Genomic DNA, 25,856 nt, shown 5'->3' with positions numbered 1-25,856 from the left:
AAGTAAGATCCTGAAGTCAAACCTTTGACACACTGTCAGTTTTTTCAGAAATAGTTGATTTTATTTGTTGGACATTGATGCTTGGTTCCAAGCTAAAGATAAGTTACTGATCAATATAAATCCCATATTTACCGTGTTGGGTCAACACTGCTTCTCACATTACAATACACTTCAGAGCAACTTTCGTGTTGATCATTAACTGGCATTTATGACAATGCCAGTAGACAGTGCTGATCTTTTTTACTGTAAAAGCGAACCATATTATTTGTAGTTTGTCTAGTCAACGCAAGAACGCCCCAAAACCCTTATTTTCCCAGAAAGTTGGTCAAAAAATGTTTTTTTTATCATTTTATAATTGAATAAATTATTTTTTTCCCTGTATTTATTGTATCTCCTCTCAGTACTTACATCCGCCATGCGTGGGTCGTTTTCAAATACGACAAGTCCCAAAGTGCTTTGCGCCGTGGAGTGACGTCACACGGCACTTCCCGTAGCAACCTCTCCGTCTGCGTGCTCGTGCCTTGAGAGGTGAAGAGTAGTTTACTTTCCAGAGTACACGGTTTGGTTTCGGTGTTCGCTCGGAGTTAAAGGCTTCTGCCGAGGCATTAAGCCCCTTTTCACAGAGCCAAGATGCTGAACATGTGGAAGGTCAGGGAGTTCGTTGACAAGGCGTAAGTATCCCCTAACTTCGCGGGAGTGCGTTTCGCGTTATTTGTGTGTGTAGTTCACCTGTTTGAAAGAGACACGTACCCAAAACTTTGACGTCACGTCACTCTCGACAAGTTAGCTGGCCCGGATGCTCGAGCTAAGTTAGTTAGCTGACTTTTACAAACACAGTTTGCCTCGAGTTTGAAGTGTCCCGTCCTTGGCACAACTGTTTTGACTAGGTCCTTGTTTAGTCTGCTGTGTGATTCGTGGTGTTATAACACGACTAACCTTGTTGTTTGTGCGCTTTCTCCGACAGGACAGGCTAACCCGCTTAGCCATGGAGCTAATTATCTAGCAGCTAGCCGACAGAGCGAGCCAGCTAAGCTAGTTTGACAGCTCCTCGCCTGGATAAACAAGAGTCAATACTTCACACTTAACGGACGTTATTGTCTTCAATATACACATATATGCTATTTTTTCTTCTTCTGTAGAATACATAGAGCATGTAAGTGCTTCAGTCTTGGTTGAAAACATTATGACACTTGTAGCTAAGTTAGAGTTAACACTACAGGAACTGGATCGTTGTTTAACTTGAGGTTTCAGTACATGGCTGGATTACAATAAATTCCAGGTCAAATTTGTTTGTTTTTCTTCAGCTCTTTGCCGTCTTGTGAAAACAACAAACACCAAAACACGTCAAACTTTTCAAGTAGCACATGTTGATTCTTATTATTGATATTCAACTATATATATTAATGACTGTTGCTGCAATGTTTTCCATGGTGGACTTTGATTTTGAATATATCAGTATTCTTAAGAACATTTATTCTGGTGGCGTACTATAATATACAATGTGGAAGCCACAGCACTTAATCAATGGCCTGTTTATATGGTGTTTTGTAACTTTTTGGAGGAACTCCAGTTGAATGAAGTTTAGCTTGTTATCGTGAGTCACGCCTTGTCTTCCAGCTAGGTTTGTGTACTCACTCATTTTGGAAATGATTAAATAATTTGGAGTCAAAGTACAAGTTGTTGGGGTTTGTGTGCTCAGTGGGTTTCTGTATTGATGTTGATGGTGATTGCAAACTGACACGGTTTGTATATTATCACCTGAAGCCAAACACCAGCTCACATCAAACTGGTGCAACACTTTGGGGTTTTGTGGCTGCTGTTCTGCTTTGGGCCGTGATATTGCTGACTAAACACAGCCGTATTGTTCTGTACTGTAGGGCTGTGGTTAGCCATTGTGAAATTTCTTTCTCCCTTCAAAGGTTTACTGGTTAATTTTGAAAAGCCAGACAATGGTGTGTTCTTAAATCCACCTAAGAATACAATCCTGTGGATGCACTTGTTTCCCTGGAGTGTGACCGCTCATGGTGTGGGTTGTTTTTGTTAACTGAAGTCTTGACTGGGACTCTGAGCTGAGGGAGAGATGAAAAGAAAGGATACCAGGGTTGAATCTCAGATCTATAAGGGAATAAAGGTTGTTTACATATTGACTGTACTTTGGATTCGGTAGCGACTGTGAGAGACAAACACTCTTTGAGTCATTTCATAATGATGACCTCTTTGGTTTAATTTATGTTGACCAAACTCCTGGACCATACACTGCGACACTGAGCATGCTATGAATCCCCATTCTAAACACATGACATATTTTGTAAATGCAAATAATTAAAAACAATAGCATTATGTAGTTTGACATGAGAATCTGTCATGGAAACATCGTACTATTGCAGTTGAAATGTGTGTGGAAGATTGTCATTGTGAGAGTATCACAATTTCCGTTTGATCTCACTGATATCAAGAACTCGGCCACCTCTGTGAGGCGATAAGATGTTGCATCACTGCATCATGTCATCTTCAGTTCCTGTGTGAATGACACGAAACACAAGCTGTTAGCAGAATCACACAGTGTAATCTCTCTTGTGACATCTTAATGAATCCTCGAATTAAACATAATCCTGCCTTATTTTGATCTATGTATGAACCTTTTTTTTTGCCTTTGACTAAACCATAAAACACTGGACAATATTCCCATCCAAACAAAAGCCTTACTTTAAACCTGAGCTCTGTCACCATTTAATTTTTGCGTAATCAAGGGACAATTTTCATCAGTTGAGTAAATAAACCTGGTATGCATATTTTAAAAATACTTGTTTTGGCCTAGGCCATGTTTTACAAAGGAGAGTATGTTGTCAGAGCGGTAATCAGACCCTGCAGAGGCCGGCGTGTTGAACCACAAACAGGGTGGATCGCTCTTAGACCTACCATGAAATCAGTGCTGCGCTTTCAGGCCCTTTACAGCCTCTTGATGATGTGGCAATAAAAAGAATTGAGGAGGTGCAAGATTCAAATTTCGTTGTTGCCTTACCATGTTTTAGCTGAAGACGGACAGAACTCGCAGTCTTATAGGAAAAAGTGTTATTTTGGTTATAGCTGGCACGTTTAAGCATTTAAAAAAAATAGGTTTCTGGAACAATTGAGTATATACTGAGGTCATGTAAAGAGGCTTGGCTTTTACATTATACATACTTTTGGAACAATGCACTGAAAGTGGATACACCCCTCCCCCTAAGGCAAACAGAAAATGGCTTGGAAACCTGTTTATCCTGTACACTAGATTACTTTATGAATATGTATTCACAAATAAGGAATAGTCAAAATAAATCTAAGAGTCTCTTGAACAGATATTGTGCTGGCTAAAAAATGATTTTAATAGATATTAATTAAACAGAAGTGCTGTATTTTTAGATCACCCCATTTAATAAAATAAAATATTTTTTAGGGGCTGTTGCAAATCAACAAATTGAAATTTTATTTTGTGGTATGATTAGTGCTTGGGTTAATAATTCAGTGGATTTTCTGAGATCATGCAGCACACATAGCTGTGTAGATTGCTGTGTTTGGTTTATTTTGGTATGGTATTCTCAATATTTAGAGAAAAGTTCTGTTGGCCAAAAATTAAGAGCGATCATTTGTGCTGATTTCTTATCATTTGAGTTTCTTTCTTTGCAGTAATTAGTTTCTTTGAACATTGGCGGGCAAGTGCTTCCTCTCTGCCGAACCCGGTTTTGCTTCGCGAACGTAACGCCATTCAAGTTTATGTTGGAGGAAGATTTGCATTTGCTTGTTTAGTCTCTGGTGTTTTGTTTTGACAAGGACGTTCGCAACACACACACATATACACACACGCACACACACACACGCACATACACACACACACACACACACACACACACACACACACACACACACACACACACTGCCGGTTGTCCTTGAGGCCTCTCAAAGGACAAGTGCAGGGGTGGAGGTGACATGAAAGCACCTCTCATCTGTTATTATTGTCAGTCACATTTATAACCAAAAATGAATACCTTGTGATGACTGAATTTTGAGTGGGTGTCTCTTTTTGTCTGACTCTAAAGGACCAATGTGGTGATGAACTACTCTGAGGTGGAGTCGAAAGTAAGAGAGGCCACCAATGACGACCCTTGGGGACCATCAGGACAGCTGATGAGTGATATCTCTAGGTAAGGACAGTGTTGTATGATATGTGCTGCTGAATAGTGAACCAGAGCAACCCTAATGAATGTGTTCCAGTGGACTTGGCTGTAGTTCAGAGAATGTACCTCCAAACCCATGAGTTTCATGAGAATGAGTGAAGTTGTGGTTATATGAATGAACTTGACTCACTGGTATTCTCATTGATGAATAACTGGTTGAAAAAATTGGAAGAGGGAAAAATGGCCTACATTTTGTATATCTCGTATATTCAGTATGTTGGAGACTAAAACATCTACGACACGCGTTGCAGCAAGTTCCCCTGAATACCCAGATTTGCCTTTTCAGCATTGTTTACAGTTAATAGTGTGCTACATTACATGTGATATCGCAGACTGTTTTTTCCATGATTGTTAGTACTACAAACATGGTTTCGGTTGCACAAAACGTTCAGTTGGATTTAGATTTTTGTTGTACTATTTTCATTGTTTTCATAATGCTGAATTTCTTGCATATAACCATCGAGAGTAACACAGTTAAAATATTTCAGATTCCCAAATATTTCTCAAACCAGAATCTCTGAAGAGCCACAGTGGCATGCGTATGTCACTTTCGGGAGTCTCAGTCATATGACTGCTATTTTAAATCTGAATGTTTTTAAGAATATTTTGCCACTAAAAAGATGATGCATTGCTTTATTTTTTCCGTGTTGATGTTTTTATAAACAGAGCCACTTTCATGTACGAGCAGTTTCCAGAGGTGATGAACATGCTGTGGGCTCGCATGCTGAGGGACAACAAGAAGAACTGGAGGAGAGTCTACAAGGTCTGCCACAGAACTCTTCCTACAAGCAAATACAGTAGGGCAAAAAAGTATTTAGTCAGCCATCAATTGTGCAAGTTGTCCCACTTAAAAAGATGAGGGAGGCCTGTAATTTTCATCATAGGTATACCTCAACTATGAGAGACAGAATGAGAAAAAAAAATCCAGAAAATCACATTGTCTGATTTTTAAAGAATTTATTTGCAAATTATGGTGGAAAATAAGTATTTGGTCAATAACAAAAGTTCATCTCAATACTTTGTTGTATACCCTTTGTTGGCAATGACAGAGCTCAAACGTCTTCTGTAAGTCTTCACAAGGTTTTCACATACTGTTGCTGGTATTTTGGCCCATTCCTCCATGCAAATCTCCTCTAGAGCAGTGATGTTTTGGGGCTGTCACTGGGCGACACGGACTTTCCACTCCCTCCCAAAGGTTTTCTATGGGGTTGAGATCTGGAGACTGGCTAGGCCACTCCAGGACCTTGAAATGCTTCTTTCGAAGCCACTCCTTCGTTGTGTTTGAGATCATTGTCATGCTGAAAGACCCAGCCACGTTTCATCTTCAATGCCCTTGCTGATGGAAGGAGGTTTTCATTCAAAATCTCACGATACATGGCCCCATTCATTCTTTCCGTTACACGGATCAGTCGTCCTGGTCCCTTTGCAGAAAAACAGCCCCAAAGCATGATGTTTCCACCCCCATGCTTCACAGTAGGTATGGTGTTCTTTGGATGCAACTCAGCATTCTTTCTCCTCCAAACACCACGAGTTGAGTTTTGACCAAAAAGTTCTATTTTGGTTTCATCTGACCATATGATATTCTCCCAATCCTCTTCTGGATCGTCCAAATGCTCTCTAGCAAACTTCAGACGGGCCTGGACATGTCCTGGCTGAAGCAGGGGGACACGTCTGGCACTGCAGGATTTGAGTCCCTGGCGGCGTAGTGTGTTACTGATGGTACCTTTGTTACTTTGGTCCCAGCTCTCTGCAGGTCCTTCACTAGGTCCCCCCGTGTGCTTCTGGGAATTTTGCTCACCGTTCTTGTGATCTTTTTGACCCCACGGGGTGAGATCTTACGTGGAGCCCCAGATGGAGGGAGATTATCGGTGGTCTTGTATGTCTTCCATTTTCTAATAATTGCTCCCACAGTTGATTTCTTCACACCAAGCTGCTTACCTATTACAGATTCAGTCTTCCCAGCCTGGTGCAAGTCTACAATTTTGTTTCTGGTGTCCTTTGACAGCTCTTTGGTCTTGGCCATAGTGGAGTTTGGAGTGTGGCTGTTTGAGGTTGTGGACAGGTGTCTTTCATACTGATAACCAGTTCAAACAGGTGCCATTAATACAGGTAAGGAGTGGAGGACAGAGGAGCCTCTTAAAGAAGGAGTTACAGGTCTGTGAGAGCCAGAAATCTTGCTTGTTTGTAGGTGACCAAATACTTATTTCCCACCATAATTTGCAAATAAATTCTTTAAAAATCAGACAGTGATTTTCTGGATTTTTTTTTTCTCATTCTGTCTCTCATAGTTGAGGTATACCTATGATGAAAATTACAGGCCTCCCTCATCTTTTTAAGTGGGAGAACTTGCACAATTGGTGGCTGACTAAATACTTTTTTGCCCCACTGTAACTGTGACAGCAGCCCTGTTGTCCCACTGAATTCACACATAACGCAACTTATTCTCAGAGGTTTAGTTTAATTAGGTATTGAAATTATGCCACAGAAATAGTTATCCAAAACCGAATGTGTCAATATGGTCTAAATCAGACAAACACACTTTGTGGGACAGAAATCAAATTTGTTTTGCTTCAACTGCTGTTGATTTTTTCACAGTCCTTGCTGCTGCTGGCTCATCTAATCAAGAATGGATCCGAGAGGGTTGTGACAAGCAGCAGAGAGCATCTGTATGATCTGCGATCTTTAGAAAGCTACCACTGTGTAGGTGAGGTGTCATTCTCATTTCTTTTATTATCACCATCTCTACACTATGTACCTGAACGGATTTAGTAAACACAAACATGTTGCTTCGATTAGCTAAGAGGCTCTCTGCACATCAGGATTGTGGTATTTAGTTTTTAGCAACAATAGTTATAGTGTGGGCTGTAATGAATAGAAGGAGGCCTTAGCGCTGCTTAGTCCACAGAGGGGCTTTACACACACACACACACACACACACACACACACACACACACACACACACACACACACACACACACACACACACACACACAAAAGCGGCTTTCACACTTCCCGACCATGTTTATATTGAAGGGTGCTGTTTACAAACAGTTTGGGTTTTACACAGATGTTCAATTTATTAATTACGCCCCCCCCCCCTACTTTTGTGTTTCTATGTAACTTCAATATATATTTATTTGTTTTTGTATTTTCAACTCCGTATACCCAGATGAAAATGGGAAAGACCAAGGTGTGAATGTGCGTCAGAAGGTAAAGGAGATCGTGGACTTTGTTCAGGATGACGAAAGACTCAGGGAAGAGCGAAAAAAGGCAAAAAAGAACAAAGACAAATACATCGGTGTATCCTCGGACAGTATGGGATACAGAAGTTACTGTAAGTACTATGCTGAGCAAATAATATTGGTATTCTTATGGCTCATGAAAGTTCATATCTTACATAATACTTCATGTACTGTTAAGTTGTTTGTTTTGTTATTCTATTGACATTTTGCATATATTAAATTAATTTAGCGCTGAACATTAATGTCCCATGCTTTTTGCTTCTTTCTTTCTGTAGCGGGGGACCGGTATGACTCCAGCGAAAACCGGGGAAAGTGGGACGACGATTGGGAGAGTAATAAGGGGCAGTTCCCCTTCAGTGAAAAATTGGGTGAGATCAGCGACAAAATCGGCAGCACCATCACGGATACCATCAGCCAATTTAGGAAGAAGGAAAGAGACGACTCACCAGATAGGTTCAGGTATGACGAAGCTGACATATTACAGAAAGATATTTACAATTTTTTTTTTTTTTTTATTATTATAAGCTTCTTAAAGTCTTTTTTTTTTCTTTAATTAAAAAAAAGAAAGGGGAAATTTAAAAGGTCTTATGGTCTCTCGGCAGTGACAACGAGGAAGATCGGGGTCGCTCATCTCACAATGGCCAGAGTGGAAAAGAGTTCAAAGATGAAGAAGAGACTGTTACTACCAAGAGTGTACACATTGTCCAAGCAACAGAGACAACAGCAACGCGGAAAAGAGGGGTTCCGTCCAAGAAAGTGGACCTGGGGGCTGCAGCTCACTACACAGGAGACGGAAGCCCAACTACTGCCAATAAACAGGTGAAGAGAGGCGTGTGTGTTTGTGTTTGTGTTTGTGTGGGTCAGCCCTGATATCATTTACTAAATGAACCATAATGGTTTCAGCCCCAGCCAGCAGTGGCCCCTCAACCCACCAGTTCAGGCTTTGCTGACCTCCTAATGGTGGATCCAACACCGAGTCAGCCTGCTGCCACAGGTACAGTGAAACCAGTTTCATCTCATTTTATAAAACCTGCTCTTTTGCTAACAAGAAGTAGGACTCGATTCTTTGTTAATTTGTCAGCCAACTCTAAAGACCATAACCCTCGGTAAAACACTCATCTCTGTGAAAAGCTCTGGTACCTGCGAAATTGCCACTAAACCCAGAAATAACTTTTTGTTTGTTTGTTTTAACTTCATAGCAGCTAAGAGCACATTCTCGCCTCTTGGAAGTGACGGTGCCCAGCTGCTGATACCAGTGTCAGATTTTAGGGACAGCAGGGGGAGGGAGTTGATGTATAGAAACTAAGTGCACCAGATGTTTTTGGAGGAGTCCCCAGTGGCAGAGGGGGCGGGAGTGCAGAGCAGATGTTTGGTCTCCTCCACCTATCCACTGCTTCCACCCCTCCCTCGCTACACTTGTGACACTGAAGGAATGCTAACTATGGTAGAATGACACCTGGAGCACCGTTGTTGAAAATCTATGTTTGTTTTTGTGTCTCCATGCAGACCTGATCAGTGGGTTTGCTGATTTCTCCTCCTCGGCTGCTTCTACTGGAATGTCCTCCGGATCCGGTGGGTTTCGAGAGTTCCGTCCTTTTTTTTTTTTTGTTGTTGTTTGGTGGTGGTGCGTGCATGTGTATGCTGTCCTGTTGCAGCCGTACTGCTAGAATATTCAGAGGGAAGGAACCCTGGCCATATGGAGCCTGCTACCTGCTCTGCATAATAAGAACAGACACACATCAGCTCCTGTTATGGATGACAAGGAGACAGGGACAGGGGGAGACACTGGTGGGGGTGGAGGAAGCTGAAAGAGATGGCAAGAAGGAAAGAGACAACAAGCCAGGCCAGTGAAATTTTCAAACTTAGCAGTGGTCATCCACACTGTCCCGGATGACGCTAATTTGGCTTCACAGAAGATTCAGCTCTGTTCGCTATTTTGGTAACTGTTTCAAATTTGCATCTGTGGTTGCTCTTTCTTGAATCTATTATAAATTACTAAATAGTTAACAGTGTGCAATCTTTGACTGGTGAGTTTCCACTCACGCTGCCTCTTCCTCTCCACATGTCCCAGCAGCCCCGGCCTCGAGCACCAACGGAGACTTTGGAGAGTGGAATGCCTTTCCCGGAGGTCAAATGCCAGCGTCTGCCAAGACTGTCGACATCGGTGGAAACGACCTCTTTGGAGCCATGACAGCGACTCCACAGCCTGCCCCGGCCCCGGCCCCGGCCCCCGCCCCAGTCTCAGCTCCAGGCTCCGGTCCCACCTCAGCAGACCTGTTTGACTTGATGGGACCAGCTCAGTCTCTCACCTCCTCCCAGAGCCTCAGTTTCAGCATGAGCAGCACACAGAGCATGAACGCCACAGTCCTTCCCCAGTCGAGGTCACAGGTATGCATGATTACCCTCGAGCACACGCGCATCTGATTTTAATAATTCATTGAAATGCATGTTATTACAAGCCGTGTGTATTAGACATAAATGGAATACTATTGGAAGCTATGTGCAGATCAATAGCTATACACTCCCATGAACACAGATGTGTTTTTAATGAACAAACATTACGTGATTCAAAACAATCAATGGCACTTATGTTGATTCAAGACTTCTGCATTTTTATGATTAATTTTTTTTACACATACACATACATTTCGAAAGCCCGCTTGTGTTTTTTTTCAGGAAAATGGTGTTGCTCCACCTTTGCTTGTCACACTGATTTAAAATTCAGACAGTTTTAAAAGTGCTTACTCTAACGCACGAACCACGCTGCTCTCACCGTTCTTAATTGATGTTGTCAATCAGGGCAGTGGGGACTTAAGTCAGGACATGCCAATCAAGATGAAAACCTTTAATAACTACACATGCCTCGATTTGCCTCAGTCACCATATTTAACTTTTTTTTTTTTTTTTTTTTTTTTTTTTTTTTTTTTAATTAAGGCATTTACATAGGACAGGTTTTTTGTTGCCTCTGCACATAGAACACTATTCAGGTAATTTATACACATTGTTGGTTGTACTTGTGTAGAAATGATCACTGTACGATAATGTAATACACAATCTTTTCAAGTCATTGGATGAAGCATTTTAACAGTTTGGCTCAACGTTATACTTTATAAACTATAACAACTGAAGCTCATTGCCTTGATAAGGTGCAGTCTTTCCGTTCACACTAAGGTGCATGACATAAAAGAAAGATAGTCAGTGACTGGTTAATAATTAAGCATTTATTCATGACAATGTAAAGCCACACATGCCAGAGCCAGCTTTGATTTGAACTCAAACAGTAAGCGTGCAGCCTCCTCCAACAGTAAAGCACCCAGATGCTTTATCATTTATTTATTCATTATTTACTGACTGAAAACATTCAAAGTTAAAAGATATGATAGATTCTTGTTCCACTTTTCTCTGTTAAATTTGTACATCTTAATGACAATTGACCTGCGATTCTGAGTGGTACTGTTGAACTCAAACCCAGTTTTAACCAGCATAATCTATCACTACAGGCTTGTTGTTTGCTCTAACCTCATTAGTTAAAAATGCCGTACGGATTCAAAACAATTCTGATAGTTATTTTATTTTGTCTAAGCTAACATGCACCAATGTCCACACGTTCCACATCATTTAGCCTCGCAGTTTGCCCTGCTTGTCGGCCACATCAGTCGGCAAGCGTGTGATAGAGACATACCCTGTGTGATTGAAAGAGGACAGGCACCACAGTGGAGAGTTAACACGCAGCCTCACCAGATGCTGCTGCCCCCCAGAGACCGCCCACTAACCACCCACTCCTCCTGTTACTGACACAGAATGAGAAGAATGAGATTTGAGTTACAAAAACATTAAAAACCCAACAAAGGCTTGCATATGTTCACTGTATTTCCAAGCTAAAAGGCTGTTGACCTACTTTAAAAAAAAAAAAAAAAAAAAAGAAGTTGCTCTTCGTTATAGTGGTAAAACACCCACTTCTCCCTTTTACTGTACTTTACATGTTAAGCTTCTGATGAGTTCAGGTTGTTCTCAATGAGACACTTGCTATCTTCACTCACTGCATCAAGGTTAAGTAGGTCAGGTTAAAGGTTTAATGTTTGTCACTATAAATGTATGTATATATATATATATGTGTGTGTGTGTGTGGCAGTCTCCCTTGTTCTCACCCCCCCCTCTTATCTCTGTCTGCCGGTGCTCACGTGGATCTTTGTTCATCAGCCCTTCCAGAACATTGGTGGTCCCCTCCAACCTCAAGCTGTGCAGCCTCTCCAGCCTGTGCAGCAGGGAGCAGCCGCTGATGGAGCAGGAGCCAAAGCGTCCCTCCCTTCCACCTGGTGTGACCCCTCGGTCAACATCAGCCTGGACTTCCTGGGCCCTGGCGCCCACCCCCCCAAGCAAAGCCAGCCCAGTCTCAACACCCTCCAACAAGGTGAGATGAACAGGAGGTCGGGCAGAAATGCCACCTGTCAATCAAATGTCACTTAAAATTAGGCTCTTTTGTTCACTTTTTGTTGTTTTTTTTTTTGTTTCAGTCAACCAAGTGCCTGCCAACATGCTCTCCCAGGGATTTTCCAGTATGAATCTTGGACAGACAACAGTCAGACCACCTGTTAGTCCGATGATGCACCCTGGAGCTGGCATGGGAATGGCAATGGGCATGGGCATGGCACCGAACCAAGGCATGATGGGAATGGGCATGAACATGGGGATGCCACAAGGAGGTATGACCATGGGGATGCCTGCGGGGATGGGAATGGGCATGAACACTGCCATGGCTCAACTGCCTAAACACGACGCCTTCGCTGACTTCGGCAACTTTGGAAAGTGATGGGACACGGACAGCAAAGATTCTGAGAAGGAGCTATGGCAGTCTCCCCCTCTCTCGCTCTCTCTCTCTCTCTGTCTCTTTCTCTCTGTCCGTCCATCAGTGAAGGATTGTTATGAGCTGCAAACAAAGAGTACTTGAATCATGTCAACTGTCATAATACCAACACCCTGCAACCCCCCCTCTTTTTTTTTTTTTTTCTCAAAATAATGTTGTATGAATCAAAATGAATGCGTGCGAATGAGTGTGTTTTTGAACCAATGATGTGTCTGATCTGAGATGTTGTTCAGACAGACACTCCGACATTATCTGCTGATGCTTAGTGACGAGTCAGTGAAAAGAAGGAAGTGTGCCATGGAGGGAATGTCAGGGCGGGATTTGCTTTATAACCTCGATTGATTAAAATCACCAGAATGGCAAAAAAAAAAAAAAAAAAAGTATATGTAGCTGCATAATGATTATTATTTTTGGGGGAGTTCTCGATTATTGTACCGAATGACAACTTTGGATAACACGATCAGCCTTTTTTAACCTCCTAACATACATTGAAGAATGTCAAGTTACCTCTTTTTGTCCTCGCTCTTCCTTTGACCTGTAAATAGAAATCTGAAGCCCTTCCAATAAGTTATGAAGTCCACGAATGAGAGGCAGTGACAGTGTGAAGAGTTGTGTCCTACAGACCAAACCTCAAGCGATTTAAGACCTTTAACAAAGCACATTGACACCTTCTCCTTGTACATACGTGTCCACACTCCAAATATTACTGCTGCAGTTGGGGGGGGGGGGGGGGGGGGGTGTAATTAATTGTTTGCAGTAAGAGCTATTGTTTGGTTGAGGGATTTGTCCTTCAATTGACCATCCTTTGTGGCCTTTCTTATTGGTATATATAGCTATATATTTTACTTAAGATTATTCTAATCAGTTTGCATCCAAATGAGATAATCAGTGGGTTTTTGGTTACAGCACATAGTGCCTGAAAGACCTTTGCCTTTTCCTCTTCAGTTAACCTCGTTAAAGAGACAGAAAAAAAAAAAGACAATGTGACTGCAGTGTTTGAAATAAAGCTGCTGCGGCGTAGCTTCTGTACTCGTGCCTCAAGCCAAGTGTACTGTTTGTACAGAAATAAGATGCAATCCTCTTAATTGTTCGACTCCTGTTTTCATCCCGCACCTTTATGTTTTTTCCCCCCATTGATTTTAAATCTCGTCAGGCCAGTGATCAACGCGCGTGCTCCAGAAAGGCCTTCGAGACCCGACGCCGCCGTTTCATACTGCTAATAAGGTTGCGCAATGCATCCGTCTGTGAAATGTCCCATCAGTGCATCTCGGTAAACGCTGCCTTTTCACTTTCCATCTTCATTCACGGAAAAACGGCAAAACTTGAAAGCGTCGTCGCTGTCAGAACTGCCGTCAGTGCTCACCCCGCGTGTTTTATCAGGTACAGAAGCACTTTTACCAGCTGGGATGCAGGTTGTACACCCAGTATGATCTGTTGTTTGGATGAAGATTTTTTTTTTTTTTGGTTGTTTTTGTGTGTGTTTGTGTCTGGTAGCACATCCATGAATGTTCCTTTTCAGCTCCATGCAAGCTTATGTGTCCGAGGTACACGACATTGCTCTTCAGTGGTTCAAGTGCCTGCCGGCGTCGGCCTCCTGGCCCCTCGTAATGAGTGATTGATAATCAGAATCGAGTCTCGGCTGCCTGACCTTTTTTGGGATGGCAACATCCAAGATAAATAATTCACTGACCAGAGGAGAAGGCAGACCCGGGAGGATTCAACTTGTGCTTTCCTTCTCTCCCAAGGGCTCGAGAGGCTGAGCGCACTAACACACAGGAGCCTTGCATCAGTGTCTCAAACATTAAAATGACCAAAATCTGTTTGCTGTTTTTTTTTTTCTAATATATATCAGTAGAAGTTGCTGTATGCCTTTTTTTTTTTTGTTTTGTTTTCTACTCTAAATCATTTTGGTCCTTTCTGAAACGGGATGGTTACTGAAACACTAGTATATGCAAATGTTAAAGATTTTACACCATTTCCATTTTGATTTGATTTACACATCAAGATTCTTTATCTACAACATTAAACAGTTGATTGAAATCTACTAATGGTGTGTGTTATTTGGTGTCATTAGCCTCGTTCAAAAGTGCTTCAAGCAGCAGAAGAGAAGTCACAGAGCCTGAATTTGAAATTACATCCGACTGGTGTGACTTTTAACTTTGCTGGTTAAGATGATGAAGAGTCGGGAGCACGTGAATCAACATATGCATAAGTGCAATGAGGAAAAATTCAACAAAAAAACATTTCATAGCCAATCCTTACAAGTGTAAAATGGTCTAACTAAATGCATGCGCTCCAGCTAAGATGGTTTTAATGTGGAATATCTAGAAAGTCCTAACACTTCATTGGTTTTGCACAAAAGCTTATTTTCTCATTTCAATTAGTTTCCATTGCATTTTTAATAAATCAGATTGTGCATCATAACACAACCAAACAAACGCCATGGATTCCACCTGTTAGTACTTAAAAACACAAGTATTGGTCCTCTTTGTCCTGATTTTTTTTTTTTTTCAATTATTCTCCAACTGTTGAAGTTTCTTGGCCCGATTACTCTGTGGTAATACACACAAGAGACAGATTGTATAATCTAATTGTGGCTCGCCTCACTCCAATCACTGCGGTGCCCTTCTCCTGTTTTGTCAAGGTTTGCTGGAACACACTTGTGTGACAAACACAACTAAAACACAGCTTACATTAAAACAATTGACCCCATTTTCCCTCTCTGGAGAGGACTGTTAAATGGGCTATACTAATAATATTCTGAAACATATGAATTGAAACAATACGTATATACAGTAGCTGCTGATGGAATATATGCCCCATTTATGATGTAAAACATACAGAAAGAGGGTCAATTAATCTTTCCGCTGTCAAATTAGAAGAAACTAAAATAAGAAAATAAAGCTCTGGAGCCGGAGAAGCTCTGTGCCACTCATCATCCAAACTAACCCCTGTCATTTAAAAAGGAGGAAAAAAAAGAAAAGAAAAACATCTTTACAACTTCTACGAGATGCAGTAAATTGTGCTTTTATGGGTAATGTGCCCATTAAAGAGTAAAAGCAATCTGAGACGTCAAGACAAATGACAGCTTTTGAGTGCCATCTGCAATCTCCAGCTTCACAAACTCAATTATTCATAATGCATTTATGAAGTCCGCTGAGACTGCGCTGTCATTCCTGTTCAAACTAGCGGGGAAATGCAACATAAAGGGACAAGCTCTTTGAGATGACAATAGCCTCGCACGCAGCTCCGGCGTGTTTATGCTGCCACCTGGTGGCCTGTGATCAAAAAGACACTGGAGTACCAGACAAAAGGAAACACTTTATTCCTGAATAATAATTAAAATAATAGAACATTTCTCTGGTGGACAGAGAGAAGCCTCCATATCAATGTGATATAACAGCAGTCAGTGGTTGATTCATCGCAAACTGAATCTAAAGTGAAGGTCAGAGGGGCTGTGGGTTCACCAGGATCACACTCTCGCCGCGGATAAAAAGCTGGCTGACATGGCGTGTGTGGACCCTCCCGTACGGCTTCAGGTGAGCCTGTTGGTGGCGGGAGCCCTTCTGTGTGGCTTTCTTGGGCTGAGCGGCTTCGCTCTGCTCGGACGTCCTGCCGCCGTCTCTCGCGTCGGCAGACGAGCTTCTGAGAGAAGCCTCCGGATCGACATGCTGGCCGGCTTTTCCCTGGGAATCCACCGTCTTGCTCGATTCTTCACTTTCCTGGAGCTTCAGCTTCTCAAAGAGCTGTGCAAAAATCCAAACACAATATCGCGACTTATGTGCAATGACTTTTATTATTATATTGAGTGCCTCTCTGAGAATCCTCCTCACTCATCTTATACTGTGTCTTTATATGCAGCTCCTCAGTTCACGTTGGGCCTCAACTACTGGAAGTTGTTTGCAGAACAAAAGGTAAAAACATGCTGTCGTGTGGGACCTGATTGGCAGAGGCACACAACAACACTGCTTTCACGACTATAGAATATCAGACATGCGCACCAGATCAATGAATGTACTGTACGTCACTTTTTAAACCACTGAAAAACATTAAATCTGTTTTGAAAAGAAGGTTTCAAATCAACTCACACTTCAGAGGAAAGGCTACTGTCACTATGGTGAGAGGCACTTCCTCTACTGGCTCCTCACAACTTTGATTTGTTGACTTTATCGTCAGATGTTTTCTGTGTTGTCAAACTCTTTTCTGAATTTTTTTCTGTTGCGCTTTTTTCCCTCCACACTACAGCTTTGACTTTGCGACCAATTGTCTTCCATATAGTGTTTATAAGTAACAACGAGACAAGGTGTTTATTTTTATTTTAACACTGTGGCCCGCTAGTGTGTCTTTTCTACTGTGTTGCTACATTTATTTCCTTGAAGGGCTTGTCCTAAAGGGATCAATGAAATTCTCAAATTTATTTTTACTGTATTTATTCCCTTCTATGAGGTAATCACCGTTCTCCAGCTGAATGATATAACAAGTCATCTTCCGAGGTTCAATCCGCCTCGTCCATATGTCAGAGTGTTCTTGGGCAAGACACTAAACCTCGAATTGTTCCCAATGGAGGTCGGGCGCCCTGCGTGGCAGCTGTCTTTATCAGTGTGAATGTAACTCAGTGTCAAAATGTGCAGTATGAGTGAAGTCTTTATACCTCAAAAGCATTTAATTGGGACAAGAGAAGAGCCTTATTGTGAAGCAGCTGTAGGAAACAAGTGTTTTTGAAAACATGCTGAGCAAGCTGAGTTTGACGAAATAATGACAATTAAAAAAAAAAAACCTGTAAAAATGCGTTCATTGCAGAGCTTGTTATATACTGGAGACTGCTTTCTTCAAATGGCGCTTCTAAAAATGGGTTTCTTCTCTCTGGTAACATTAAAAACCCTCACATACCCGTGACACTGTGAGGGCCTTCTCGTGGTAGAATTCCTCTCCAAACACAGGCTCTTTGTAAGTTTCATCAACGTCCACCATCGCCTGCCGTGAGGAGACATTAGCATTGTTACAGGCGCGTGTTTTAATCAGCTCAGATTGGCCATTTTAGCAGCTGGAGCGCGGTCACTCGCCATGTTCCAGAACTTGTCGAAGGCCACCACGAAGCCGGAGCACACTCCTCTCAGACCTTTGAAGGTCCGGATGTAAACTCGGACCCTGATCCTCTCCTGGACGCAGCGGTGCAGCTCCCCCAAAGGACTTCCTTTACAGACTGGAGACAGTTGACACGCGGGTTAAAAAGCTGTCGCAACAACTTGTGGGTCCAACAAAGACTGAGAAGGAGCGCAAACGATGTCTGCAACAAACACATGGACAAGAATTGTTTAAGTTTTGACTGAAACAAGCGTGAGGAAACAATGGCTCCTTTCTGAGTTCTTTGACAAATGATTAGCTAATTGTGTGTGTGTGTGCAATGAATTTTCTTTGTGCATGCAAGATATGATTTATATGTTTGTCATGTGCTTACTGAGATATATGTATTATAGCTTCACTTTGCCCTCAGTGTAGACTGCCAGGCTTACTCTCAGCCTGCACTGACAATCATGACTGATGGCAAGACGACCACCATACTTCACAACAATATCGTGGGCCGTGCAGCTTTCCTCCATATAAATAGACGTAGTTTCCCCATCATGGTTACACTGACAGGCTCATTCTTCTCATCTTTGCTTCTTGCCCTCATAAAGTCTACATTTTGTGTGCATTTGCTGGATGTATGATATTAACTTCATTGTTTATTGCTCTGTCTTGTGCTTTTCTCTTTTAACTATCCCCCTACATTGTTGGCATGTGTCTGTAAAAGTGTCCAGATAAGATATAGTAGTATGATTTTAAACTGAGCTTATTTTCCTCTAAAAAAAACCTCCAACCATCCCCAGATCGTGCCGTTCAGTGTTTGGAAGAGGACCTACGGGTCATCCTGGTCAGGACATTCTTCTCGGCTCTCTGCCTCCTCCTCCTCGGCGCCGTGCTGCTGCCCTCTCCTCCTTCCTCTTCCTGCCCCGCCGGGTTGTTCACCATCAGCTTCTTCAGCCTCTCGATGCGCTCCGGGTCCACCACCCCTTTCATTGCCTTCCTCTGTCTTTTCTCCACATTCTCGGCTTTGGCTCGGCCCCGGCCGCCCTTCAGGAAGCCCTCGTACTCCGCCACGTTGTTGAAGCACTTGATGCCGGGGAAAGGCAGCGGCACGGCCGGGGAGTACAGGGCCAGGAGCGGGTCGAACTTCTCCGAGCACACGTCGGTTTTTCCTGCTCCGCCATCCTCATCTTTGCTCGCAGCCCTTGCTTCGTGCCCCCGGGCAATTGTCGTACTCGAACTTGGAGCAGACGCCCCCTGTTTACTGTCTGGTTTTGCACTCTCTCTTTCCCTCTCCTCCATGTTCAAAACAAGCGCACAAGGAATTATGGGAAATTGGAGGTGTTTCGGATTTACTGGTTTCCCAGTTAACGAGTGACCGAGTTGCTCACACGCCTGTCTCGTCAAACGAGGATAGTGGCTCACAAAAGATAGGACACTTCAACACTTTATTTTGAACGCGGTTAAATTGTGTTTGCCACGGCAGCGACAGATTTCTGCCATGTTTTTAAACATCTGTTCTTCCTCGCCGCACCAAGTGACGCTAAAGGAAGTCGGCCACCAGTTAACAGGAACGCCAACTAATCCGAAACACTGGCCCCGGTGCATCAACTATAACGCCAAACAATCCACACACACACACAAAATAAAATAAAATAACACTTCGAGAAGTTGTTCCATTGTTTCCAGAATTATTTTAAATCAAACTAAACATATCGCTCAAAAACTCAAAAGAACATACTTGGACTACCAGTCCCATAACCTCTTGGTCCCCATAAAGGTCGTTCCTTAACTTTGTCCTCTCACCACACGGTGGCGTCAGAGCTCTCATTACGGCATACGATAACGTCCACGAATAGCTCTCTAAATGATCAAACAACTCAGTCCATATTAAATAAAGGGTTTAATGTATTCAAAAAGCAATGTCGGATTTTTGTGTATATTTTTCAACTCACTTGTACCACGTTTGTGCAGCGGAACCTTTCTACGTGGTGTTTGAGTCCACCTACGACAGAATTCACTGACGGACTGTATACAAACCCATGTGAGTCATTTCACAGAGATTAAACATCGCTATCAGTTTGTAGCGTATTTCGTGTATCTTACAACCCCAAATGCTAGCTTTAGTGTAGTTAGACGGAACTCAGTAGCGGAAGTGAACGTGTTTACAACAGGCTTACTAACAATTTCTTGCCGAGGACAGACAACCTGCAGGACATCCATGTGTTAGTTAACTTATGGAAACAATGGGATAACGCTAATTACTAACGATCTCCATCACGTTTTGAATATATCTTTTCCTGTTTAAAGCAATTGTGGCTGGAATTGTAACTCCGGTAATTGATTTGTTTACATGTGTTATTTGTCCTTTTGTTTCCAGGAGCATCTCCATGCTGATTTCACAGTCCTGCAGATTTCAAGGACGTGTTCGGTCTTGTGTCGTCCCACTCTTGACACGTCTTTTCACCAGTAGTTCCAGCAACATGGCCAAGAGTAAGTTCGAGTACGTCCGCAACTTCGAGACGGATGACACTTGTCTACGTAACTGCTACATAGTGGTGAGACTGGATGGTCGCAACTTCCACAAGTGAGTTTGTCCCTTGACTCTACTGCCCCGCCCCCAAACATTCCCCCAACCTGTGTTACATACCTGGCGTGTGCAATCCTGGTTTAGGACGTAATCATTAGATTCAAGTGTGTTTAATCAAGAAGGCACTTGGAACATGCAGGACTGTGACTTCTGGTCAATGGTTATACACCACGGCTTTAGATTTACAAACAGCGCTATCAACATCATTTATGAACATATACATTTCTGTGACAATGTGTCATTCTTGTAAATCAGTAGAGTGATACATTTTGCAAAGCTATTGATGGTGTTGTAACAGGATTCTGAACCTTGTGTTTCAGGTTTGCAGAGCAACACAAGTTCACAAAGCCCAATGACAACAGGGCTTTGGGACTGATGAGCAGGAGTGGACGCTCTGTCATGGAAGAGCTGGAAGACATTGTCATTGCGTATGGTCAGAGTGATGAGTTCAGCTTTGTTTTCAGAAGAAGCTCCACTTGGTTTAAAAGAAGAGCCAGGTATTTTTTTTTCTAAATCGTCAAGCCAGTGTCATTTTTCGTCTTTTATCTAAATTTGCACACGTGTCTGCTTCCTCCTCGGCAGCAAGCTTATGACCCACGTTGCCTCCCAGTTCTCCTCCTCCTACGTGTTTTACTGGAAGGAGTTTTTTGGAGAGCAGCCCCTCCTGTATCCTCCCAGCTTTGATGGACGTGTCATCTTATATCCAAGCAACCATAACCTTAAAGACTACCTCAGCTGGAGACAGGCTGACTGTAAGTACAATCTATTATTTAGTTCATCCATCGACATTTCTTTTGTGATATGAAATACTATGACCAACTCTGTGTATGTTCTTGTCTCCTTCAGGTCATGTTAATAACCTGTATAACACAGTGTTCTGGACGTTAGTACAACGAGGTGGGCTCACCACAGCACAGGCAGAGGATCGCCTGAAGGTGAGAGTAAAACACAACATGAAGTTCATGTATTTTAACTTTTAAATAAATTATCGGTATTGCTCCTTATTTAGATGAGTGTGTGAATTCATATTGATACAATAAATAAAGACAAGACAATAGTTACCATAAATTATTAGTAAGTAAATATGTGCATAATGCGAGGTAATATAGGTTAAATATATAACAGCCATTAAACAGTAGAGCTACTGTACACAGAGACATTCATATGGTGTTCTGCATGTACTTTGTTGTCATCATTAACTTAAATTTAAAATTACAGCAAATAATGAGTTTGATGATCGAGCAACCAAACCATTAACCACATGAATTACGTACTGTAGACCCACATTAAATGACTGCAGCCATTTAATGCCATATACATTTCTTTAAATAATGAATTCATACAAATATAATAAATTTTATCACTTGGACACAATATTAAAGACACACTGGAAATGACGTTTTGGTGTATTTACTTGCTGTGTGTTTTCATACCATACTGTATATTTCAAAGTGTGGGAGGATTAACCCCCCGCCCCCCACGCACGACCAACATTGCATCTTTCCCAGCCACCCGCAACTCTCAGCAATACTTTGCATTATGATAAGTATAGTTTATTGGTTGAATACCGACCTTCCACATGATTTTTTCACATAACTTATTATAAATACCTGTTGAGATCCATTGAAAATAAAGCATAACTCTCCTGATAATTAGAATTTGATATGGCTAGTAAGGGTTTATATAATATAGTTGACCATCTCAATGGCCCTAAAGCTTTTTATCAATTTATTTTGTTGATACAACACGGATAATAAAAATCCATATTTGAATTTTGTGTGGTATTGTTTTATCCTCCATCATTTATTGTCATAAATAAGACTAAAAAAGACTTGCTGGGATATGGCTAACATCAGTTTTTTACTGCTATCGTGCCTGTCTGAAGATTTCCAGAGCCCCCAATGAAAGTTACGTTTCTTTGAAATCATTTTCATCATCCAGAATTTTTTAAGGTCTTTGTCACCCGAAAGCAAAAATATTGAGCGTATTAGCTTCAAAACTGTACCTGTTGGCTCAATGATGATGCTAAAAAAGATACTTGGTGTGATTGAGCAGGTGGTGTCATGACACGGTTTGCCCAGCAGAGTTTGTTGCTACTCCTTTTTTCACAATACAACACTCAGCTTTGAGTTCCCAGCAGAGGACAGTGTGGCAAACAGTGGTCTGACCCTGGTGTCAAGCACTGTGTGATTTACAGTGCCATAAAGTCAACAATGACTGATGTTTCTATTCACCTTTCCCACAAAGTCCTGCAATTCTGCGACTGTGGTTGTTTGAAAACCATTTGAATAAATTCTGAGAGCTTCTGAGAACCTAATGCACATTTTTTGGCATACTTTTTTTGTAATTCAACAGAAAAAAAAAAAAAATGCTGCCATGTTTGTTCCCTCCTCATCCCGGTGGCCGCTTTGTGAATTATTTATTGTTGCGTATTAAAAATACACTGCAGCACATCAGGCCCGCCACTATTTGTAGCAGCTGACACGGAGTGACGCAGCTGTTCTCTGGAAGTCCATCTGGTCTCTGGTGGGCGAAGAAGGAAACAACCCACTGCTGGTGGATGTGTTCATTCTGGATTGACGTATAGAGAACATGAATCACTCAGACGGTGTTAAGCTGTCGTGGTTCTTCACTCCTTTATTAAACGCCAAACACAATTCTAAAAGGAGACACATTTACGAATTTGGTTGTATTGTGGAGCCTTCAGGTGTTGAATGAATTGTTTAATTGTGTGATATTTATCTATATTTCTATCCATCCGTCCACCTTCCATGTCATCGATTAACCTCGACTGCCAAGAAGATTCCCACACACGCCAAGAGAGAGCATGAAAACTCCACACAGAAAGGCCCCAAAGCCGAGACGCACACCGGGATATTCTGACACTGAGACGAATGTGCTCACCGGTCCACCTGTGAATATGTCTTTACTTTGTTTCCTCTTTTTCAGGGAACACTGGCTGCAGATAAAAATGAGATCCTGTTCTCAGAGTTTGACATCAACTACAACAATGAATCCGCCCTCCACAGGAAGGGCACCACACTCATTTGGGAAAAGGTACACTGCTGAGAAGGAGATAAATCATCACAATCATTACAGAGTGACTCATTATGAACAGCCCTGGCCTGGCATGGATCAGTATTTAAGAGTTGGATTCTCTGTTTGCATTTGTTCCATTGTCATTCCATATGATTTGGAAATGTGCAAAATGCTGTGTTGACCTATATTTTTTACATGGCCTTTCCCCCTCACATCAAAAATGTTTACATGGATTATATAGCTACAACCTGAATGTAGGTGAAATTCACACCTTTTATATGTAAATTATGCGGCTTGTGTAATTTTTAGTTTGGGGAGGCTTTTTAAAGAAGCTATGACCTGCAAACATTGGTGACACTCAAATGTCACAGAGATTGAGAGTCATTGCTGATGGATTTTTCATGCTGGGTGCAATTCACTGGCAGTTGCATAGTTTCCTAAAATATCGAGAAATTCTGTGTTGGTATCAACACTGTCATTCTAAATCGCATCAAGTCTTACAAATATTGGTGTTTATAACACTCATGTTGATCTCCTTTCTTGAGAGCAGATCCTGCTAATACTTTGCTGCAGGCTATAAGGTGCCCACATGTATTTTAGGTTGAATTAAAAATTAATCAGAATACGTGATATGATTACTTTGGTACACCAGACTGTTTTCATGAAGGCGTCGGACATCATGCCATCAGATGTAGAAATCCTGCAAAACACTCTTCTGTGAGAGAAATAGTTTCCACAGCATGCTAGGTTGAAATACATACCTGGCGAGTTAAAAAAACAAAAAAACAACTGCTATTTAATGACCAATAATGTCTTATGTAACAAAATGCTAGTCTCTCTTATAGTATGCCCAAAGTACAGTGACGGTCATGTTTTGTGTTTTAAAAATGAATGGGCCCGATATTTAGCTTCCACAGTAGCAAAGCTTGATAAGATTTCTTTACTGTGCAGTTTTTTGGAAGTACCTTCGCTTGAATTGACCATAAACCCATATTTCCATCCTCCATATCACTTTATCCAACTTGTGTCGCTGGGTGCAGAGAGACGACCACTAAAAGCACGTCGGAGGGAACCAGAGTGTCTGGAGAAAATGTGGGGCAACATGCAAACTCCACACAGGAATGCAACCCTCCCCTGATCACATACGAATCGTTTCCCCTTTTCTTCCCTCCAGCGCGACGAGACCGTCATTAAGCGCATGAAGCGACCAAACGAAGAGGAGAAGGACGTTCCCGTCACTCGCAGCAGGAGGCGAGTGGAGGCGTACCACTGCGACATCATCGGAGAGGAGTTCTGGGAGGAACACCCAGACATCCTGGAGGAGGACAACTGCTAGCAGCTCCCAACTTCTCTGACTTGATTGGTCCGAGCAGTCGCTGCTTCTCTTTGGCTTTGTGTCGGACATATTACCCCTGAAGCTTCATGACCTTGAAAGGTTTTCTGACACCAAAGCCTTCCAATGATTGACTTTGTACAAATACTTTCCCACAGCTGGAACGTTTTCCTCCTCTTGTGTTCTCATCATGTAGGAAGTTTTCTGCTTGATATGCAGAATGTCCGTCATGTTGAAAGAGAAGATTTTAGAATCTCTTAATGAAGACATATTACATTTCCCAGACTCTTTTACAATTTGATATCATAAATGGCATTTCGAACATTACCAATACTTGCTCTTTCATCATTTTTTTTTCTTTTTTTTTTCTTGGCTTGCTGAAGTCCCTCTGTATCTGGACCACCTTCCTTCCAGAGTTCACGAGGTTTGAATTTTAACATTTCAGGAAGTGTCTTTGCCAAGTATTCAATATCACTTACAGTGTGTCGGAAGAAAGAGTTGATCTCATGCAGCTAGTAAAGCAGAAACCAATATCTTCAGCAGGAGCGAGTGGCCTTGTCCCGTAGCCAGGGCGCCATTTCGAGATATGAATGGATGTGTGGGCCTGCACTGTCATCAGTGCTAAGAATACCTCACACACCCTGTATACACTCTATCCTCCTGACATGTGCCCTGTGGCATATTTATCATCACACTTATAAATGACCGGCTCAGTATGAATGGCTTCTGGGAGCTTGAAGTGGTAGAACCCCGCCGTATTTTGTTACTTTAGTGGGCTCGGTTACTTTGTGCTGTTTGCGTGAAGGTATTTTTGGTTTCGTGACCTTGTTTAAAACATGCTAGCAATCTACTGTACTTTATGTAACCAGAAGGAAACTTTCTATGTAGCATTCAAGTTGGGACTGCAATCACTTTCTATGAACTACTTGATATAGAGTTGACCGACAGTAATAGCGTTAGGAGCTGCTTTCTTGGTGCAGATGGTTTGTTTAGATCGTTGATGACTTGGCTCATTGCCAGATTCTGTGCATACTGTGACTCAACATATGGCCTTATGACAAACCAACAAACCAGGACGTGTTGAGGCAAGTGGTGCAGTTATTTAAAGCAGGTCTATGTTTACATGCTGCACCCAAACACAAGCCCTGTTAATTAGAAAGAGAAAAAAAAAAGTCAGAGCTGTGCTTCAATTGGTCTGTTTAAACGTTTGCTTTGAGATTGAAACGTAAACTTTGTTTGCATGCTCAGATTTCACTTCCACCCTGAATACGGTTAAAATTGAGAGCAACTTTATCTTTCATCAATAAACTGAACCCCAAGAGACGAAGCCTCTATTGTTGACTGTCCTGGGATGGGCTGGTGTATTCTGCCCTTACCCTCGCCCATAGTTAGCGTTGGCTCCAGCGTCCTGCAAACCTACAATGGATTAAGCAGGGTGGGTGGTTGGATCATCTCTTTCTCTCCGACTGCACCCATGTGACGTCAGTCTGGATGAAGCGCATATAGA

General features: G+C 42.1%; 3 protein-coding genes across 4 annotated transcripts; 2 read left to right on the top strand and 1 right to left on the bottom strand.

The window, feature by feature from the left end:
- Positions 1-538: 538 nt before the first annotated feature.
- Positions 539-14,335, top strand: clint1a (clathrin interactor 1a). 2 transcript variants are annotated; one of them, XM_080502233.1, is made up of 12 exons: positions 539-671; positions 4,077-4,181; positions 4,881-4,977; positions 6,810-6,918; positions 7,384-7,548; positions 7,732-7,915; positions 8,059-8,275; positions 8,360-8,450; positions 8,963-9,028; positions 9,531-9,844; positions 11,657-11,867; positions 11,971-14,335. In XM_080502233.1, exons 1-12 carry the CDS (start codon positions 631-633, stop codon positions 12,264-12,266), a joined length of 1,896 nt encoding a protein of 631 aa, XP_080358359.1. In that variant the 5' UTR covers positions 539-630; the 3' UTR covers positions 12,267-14,335. The 2 variants fall into 2 exon arrangements, with proteins under 2 accessions (XP_080358359.1, XP_080358358.1); XM_080502232.1 differs by having other exon boundaries at positions 9,528-9,844.
- A 1,396-nt stretch (positions 14,336-15,731) lies between these two features.
- Positions 15,732-18,689, bottom strand: lsm11 (LSM11, U7 small nuclear RNA associated; the record flags this gene model as incomplete). The annotated part of the gene is made up of 4 exons (XM_080502350.1): positions 15,732-16,066; positions 17,211-17,294; positions 17,384-17,523; positions 18,224-18,689. 4 exons carry the CDS (start codon positions 18,687-18,689, stop codon positions 15,767-15,769), a joined length of 990 nt encoding a protein of 329 aa, XP_080358476.1. The 3' UTR covers positions 15,732-15,766.
- Positions 18,690-19,420: 731 nt separating this feature from the next.
- thg1l (tRNA-histidine guanylyltransferase 1-like) lies at positions 19,421-24,490 on the top strand. Its single transcript, XM_080501835.1, has 7 exons — positions 19,421-19,431; positions 19,768-19,974; positions 20,298-20,474; positions 20,560-20,729; positions 20,824-20,912; positions 22,927-23,034; positions 24,191-24,490. Coding segments are annotated over exons 1-7 (915 nt in total). The 5' UTR covers positions 19,421-19,429; the 3' UTR covers positions 24,353-24,490.
- Positions 24,491-25,856: the final 1,366 nt, after the last annotated feature.

This window comes from Blennius ocellaris (assembly GCF_963422515.1).
Source record: "Blennius ocellaris genome assembly, chromosome: 9".
NCBI classification, from domain to species: Eukaryota; Metazoa; Chordata; class Actinopteri; order Blenniiformes; family Blenniidae; genus Blennius; species Blennius ocellaris.
The sequence above is the reverse complement of the archived record's forward strand: the minus strand, read 5'-3'. Positions and strand labels throughout refer to the sequence as shown.